Source organism: Camellia sinensis, chromosome 5, assembly GCF_055761805.1.
Source record: "Camellia sinensis isolate YWXY chromosome 5, ASM5576180v1, whole genome shotgun sequence".
Lineage (NCBI taxonomy): Eukaryota > Viridiplantae > Streptophyta > Magnoliopsida > Ericales > Theaceae > Camellia > Camellia sinensis.
In genome coordinates, this window is record NC_138965.1 from 119,210,754 (window position 1) to 119,215,924 (window position 5,171).

At 37.7% G+C, this 5,171-nt stretch overlaps 1 protein-coding gene across 1 annotated transcript; it reads left to right on the forward strand.

Annotated features, from left to right (window-relative positions):
• The first annotated feature begins 447 nt into the window (after positions 1 to 447).
• On the forward strand, positions 448 to 1,068 carry LOC114266212 (uncharacterized). Its single transcript, XM_028207100.2, has one exon. It carries the CDS (start codon positions 448 to 450, stop codon positions 1,066 to 1,068), a length of 621 nt encoding a protein of 206 aa, XP_028062901.2.
• The last annotated feature ends 4,103 nt before the right edge of the window (positions 1,069 to 5,171 follow it).

The following is a 5,171-nucleotide window of genomic DNA, read 5'->3' on the forward strand; positions in this document are numbered from 1 at the left end:
TGCTGATGAAGCTCGTGATGAGTCAAAGAAAGAGCAAATGGCTATAGTTTTGAGATCCGTTGACAAAGTTGGTTTTGTGAGAGAGCCTTTTTTTGGGCTTATTCATGTCTCTAACACTGCTGCATCAACCCTAAAAGATGGAATATATTTTGTATTGTCTCATCACAATTTAGATATTTAGAATATTCGAGGACAAGGATACGATGGTGCAAGCAATATGCGAGGTGAGTGGAAAGGAATACAAGCATTAGTTTTGAGTGATTATCCATATGCTTGTTATATTCATTGTTTTGCACATCGTTTACAGTTGGCTTTAGTGGCAGCATCGAAAGATGTTATCCCAATTCATAAATTTTTTCCTAAATTGACTTTTGTTGTCAATATTGTTGGTGCCTCATGCAAGCGCAATATGAATTGAAAGTTACGCAAGCTGCTGAAATCGAACATATGATTAACATTGATGAGTTCGAGACTGGAAAAGGACTTAACAAGATTGGCACTTTACAACGAGCTGGAGATACTCGTTGGAGTTCTCACTTCAAGTCAGTTTCAAGCTTAATAAAAATATTCAGTCCAATATGTGAAGTTCTTCTTAACATCATTAACGAAGGAACGACTTCTACCCAACGAGGAGATGCAGACTCAGCTTATAAAACATTGACTTCATTTGAATTTGTCTTTATTTTGCATCTCATGAAAGAAATGTTGGAGATCACTGATTTACTTTGTCAAGCTTTACAATACCAATCTCAAGACATCTTAAATGCTATGAATCTAGTTTCATCTAGCAAGGCACTTCTACAAAAGGTTAGAGATGACAAATGGGATGCTTTACTAGCCAATGTGAAATTATTTTGCGAGGTATGTAACATAGATGTCCCGAATATGAATGCTCCTTATATTAGGAGAAGAGGTCGAGCTCGTGATCATCAAGATGACTTTACAGTTGAGCATTATTATCGAGTAGATATTTTTTATGCTGCAATAGATTCTCAACTACAAGAATTAACCGGACGGTTTAGTGAACATGCAGTAGAGTTGCTTAATCTTAGCTCAGCTCTGGTGTAACGCCTCACTTTTTATTACTCGAAGTCATTACCAAATTCCTTCACTTAATTCAAGTTCAGAGATAACACGCGGAAATAAACTTTTTAGTCCCATGAGTAGAAATAAATAACAATTCTCTCCTCCGAATGCAAAGTAAATACAACATGATCATATTGAATAAAATGCCCGAAGGCTTACATCATTAAAGAATCAAAAGAAAGGTGTAACCCTTTTACATATATGGCATTCCGCCAACACAAAGAGGCCCCGTGACCAACAAGTAAGAAGATCCACATCTTGTAACACATCCTGATTAACACTTGAAAAAGATTCAACAACGTGGGATGAACATATAGTCCAGTAAAGATCTCTACATGATCCTCAACAATAACAACTTACAGATAGCTATGATCATGAATACTCAATCTCATACCAGGATAATAATGTGACAGTTTATACAAAAATATACATAAGTATAAACTTTTCTCAAAATAGTCAACCCATTCAGCGCTATAAGCGGTTCATCTTTTCTTTCATTTCATTATCCCTTGTTCCCAAACTTTCATAACAATAACAACTTCTTAGAAAAATCAATTTCTCTAAGCCCATTACCTTTCTCCCATTTTCCATACTTACAACAGATTTTCCCTTTTTTAAAACATACTTTCAAATACCCAATTTTCCTTTACACTTTCCCAAAATCTCACAATGGCATTTTGGTTTGTTCCCAATACATTCATATTTATACATGCATACCTTCAATAAAAGGGAGATAACAAATCATCAACATGTATATAATCAACAAATGAGGCAACTCGGCCCTCCAAAACTGTAACCATCACAATCCATGATATACTCAGATACACTGAGACAAAACAATAAAAACTCTGCTCTACGGGCTATATACACAGTAAGCCAAGGATACAACTCTTACAACGGTATGCCATTTTACCAGGCGCTAGCTGGAAGTGTGTGATACTTTAGATTCTCAGTGCAGTCAGTTCTCCAGTCGCTAGCTAGAGGTAACGGTACCTCTGATTATAAGCGCAAGGTATAACACCCATAATCACAATACAACAGAGTATAACCAACGAGTGTAATACATACACATAAACTGTCAAGATACATAAGCAATGTGTTAAAGTATATGAACACATAGGTATGTGTAGAGCACATCCCCTATCTCCTCCCACACACTGGAGTACATCCCCTATCTCCTCCCTAACAATTATACATATATATAATGTATCATAGCACTTTATTACATACAATGTTCAATCAACACAGGTGTATTGCACACACGACAATTCAACACAACCATGTCATCCTCCACCGATGACCAAGGACAAAACCTCTAGATGCATGATTTTAGTACATCTATTATAAAGACTCAACTCATGAGATCTTAAACCCAACAACGACACTAGTACGTTATAGCGATCCCGGGTTTGTCCCCTTTATGTACAGTGTTCCGGTCGTAGGTTCCGTGGAGTTGGTGGTTGCATGTCATGTTGTCATCCTTTAGATTCTGTATGTCTGAGTTTTAGGATGTGTTGGGCGTGTTTCAAACAGGCTGGTTGAGCCTTAGTCCCTTTCCTTGTTGCCCAGAGTTTTGGTGGTACACTTGAGCGGGTACCCTTGCGCTCGAGCGGAGTTGGATTTTTAGTTGTATGCTCGAGCGGACCATATCAAGCTCGAGCGGAGTTTTCACACTTCCAGTATCTGTGCCTCTGCAAAACTTCTGCAGATGTGTTTTTCACACTCGAGCGGGTTTCTTTACGCTCGAGCGGGTCACGCTCGAGCGGGTCTGTTGGCGCTCGAGCGGGGTGTTCATTGTCTGCGAAAGCTCTGAGAGGGGGTAATCTATGCTCGAGCGAACTGGTTTTCGCGCTCGAGCGGATGTATTTTGTCCTTGTGTCTTGGCGCTCGAGCGGGCCTTCTTGCGCTCGAGTGGGTCCAGTTTTTGTGCTTGATGCTCGAGCGTTCTATTCTCTGCTCGAGCGGATCATGCGTATATCAGTTGGCAGCTGTGCATTTTTTAATCACATTTCAACATCCTTTCTCTCTCTTACTTTCCCGAAAAAGCCATTTGAGAGCTTCTCTCACTAAAACTCAACTTCTCTCTAAGTATTGATCTAGTAGGAGTGATTTCCTCACCTTTGACCTTTACAAAAGTTGTGTTGATCGTCGAGGGCTACGTTTTGATCCGAGCATATTGAGTTTTGGAGCACTTTGAGTTTCGTCATCTCCTCCGTTTGAGCTCTAACTTAAAGGTAGGGATATCCTACTCCTCCTTATGAGTTTTGTTTTTGAATTTTAGCATTTTGATATGTTGGGGGTTGTTAGGTATTTTTGAGAAAGTTTGGGTCTTTGTGTAATTTTACAAAAGATGGGGGTTTGTTATATACAAACCTATATGCATATTTGATATAGAGAAATGAGGCTAATGTTGAACTATTGAAGAAAATGGAACCTTAGTGTTGTTATGTAGATTATGGGTAAAGCCCTAATTACATTGATAAATTAATTTGTACAAGAAATTTAGGGAATTGAGAAATTGAATAGGAAATATTCAAATTAGAAAGATATGGGGTTAAAGGGTGTAGTTGGACTCACTTATCACTCACCTAGTTAAACTGTTGATAATATATCAAATTGGTGCATTTATTTCCTATTTAGAAATAACTGTATTGGACTATCGGTGGAGGATAGTCTTGATTGTTGTAGGCAATGTATGATGATTAGGCAAACTAAAGCTAATCTATTGAGTATGCTAATGAACATGGCAATTGGTTTAATACATCAAAATGTTGTATTGATAGGTTGAATTTGTATATGATAATTGTTTATATACATTGTATTGTGTGGGAGGAGAAAGGGGCTGTACTCCACGGTTTATTGGAAGAATGGGGCTGAACCTCTAAACCAAATCTTGTGACAGTGATACAGCACTACAATGTGTATCAGGCTGCGAATTAGAAGTGTTTTTTTTTTTTTTTTCATTTAATACAGCACTACAATGTGTATTATTTGAGACTTATGGAAGTGTTTGTCTTGATTTGATATAGCACTACAATGTATATCATTATCATTCGTGAAATATGGAATTGTTTGTTTGATTTGATATAGCACTAAAATGTATATCGTTGAGAAATATGGAAATGTTTTGTTTGACTTAGATATAACACCAACATGTATATCCATCACGAATTTTGAAAGTATTCTAGTGGGGAATTATGATCTCATCAAATGATTTGGCCAAGGCACTGAGCCTTGTTTTCAAACTCTAAGTTGAATAAGAAATGGAAAGTGAATTGTAACACGGACACGAATGTCATGGAACAGTAATGTGAGGTAAACGAGTGTACAAGTGTTGACCATCTATCAACTGCTAATCTTTTAGTCATTGCTTATAGTTGGTTTAGTGTATTTCTACTGGGCTATGGCTCACCCTATATGGGACACCATTTTTAGGTATAGGAAGCATGCCACCTCCAAGGACATAGCTCGAGAGGCTAGAGGTAGGCAGACGTTTGTGGTTGTGTTATCTTTTGTTGTATTACATGTAATTTCAAGCCAAGGGCTTAATGTGTATTTGAGTTAGTACTCTCCTCTTTGTAACCAAGTGTTAACTTGGAAAACTGTAAGCCCGTAGGGCATTTGCTTTTGTTGTTAACATGTAATGCTTTTGTAAAGAATTACTCTGATGAATAGAATGATGTTTATCTCTTATATCAATGTATGTCTAAATTGATGGGATTAATGCTATAATTTTGAGGCTGTTACAACTTGGTATCAAAGCGTACCGGGTTCGAATACTTTGGGTACGTGGGAAGTGACTAGTATCACAATGGGTTTGTCTCGCTTATTAGAGACTTAGATGTAATGTTATGTGCTTATGTGATAACATGTTTATGTAACTATGTGGGTATGGAATGTAGTTTCTTGGATGTTGATTGGATCCTTGGGTTTCTGGGAGTCCTGTTGGAAAGGCACCTGATCAATGTTGTTTCTAACCGGAACTCTAGTAACGCCTCGGGACTATCATTATCCGGAAATGAAATTCGTAAGTGCTTAGGTGTTTATGTGCTTACATGGAATGAATTACAGTCGTCCATCGTGTT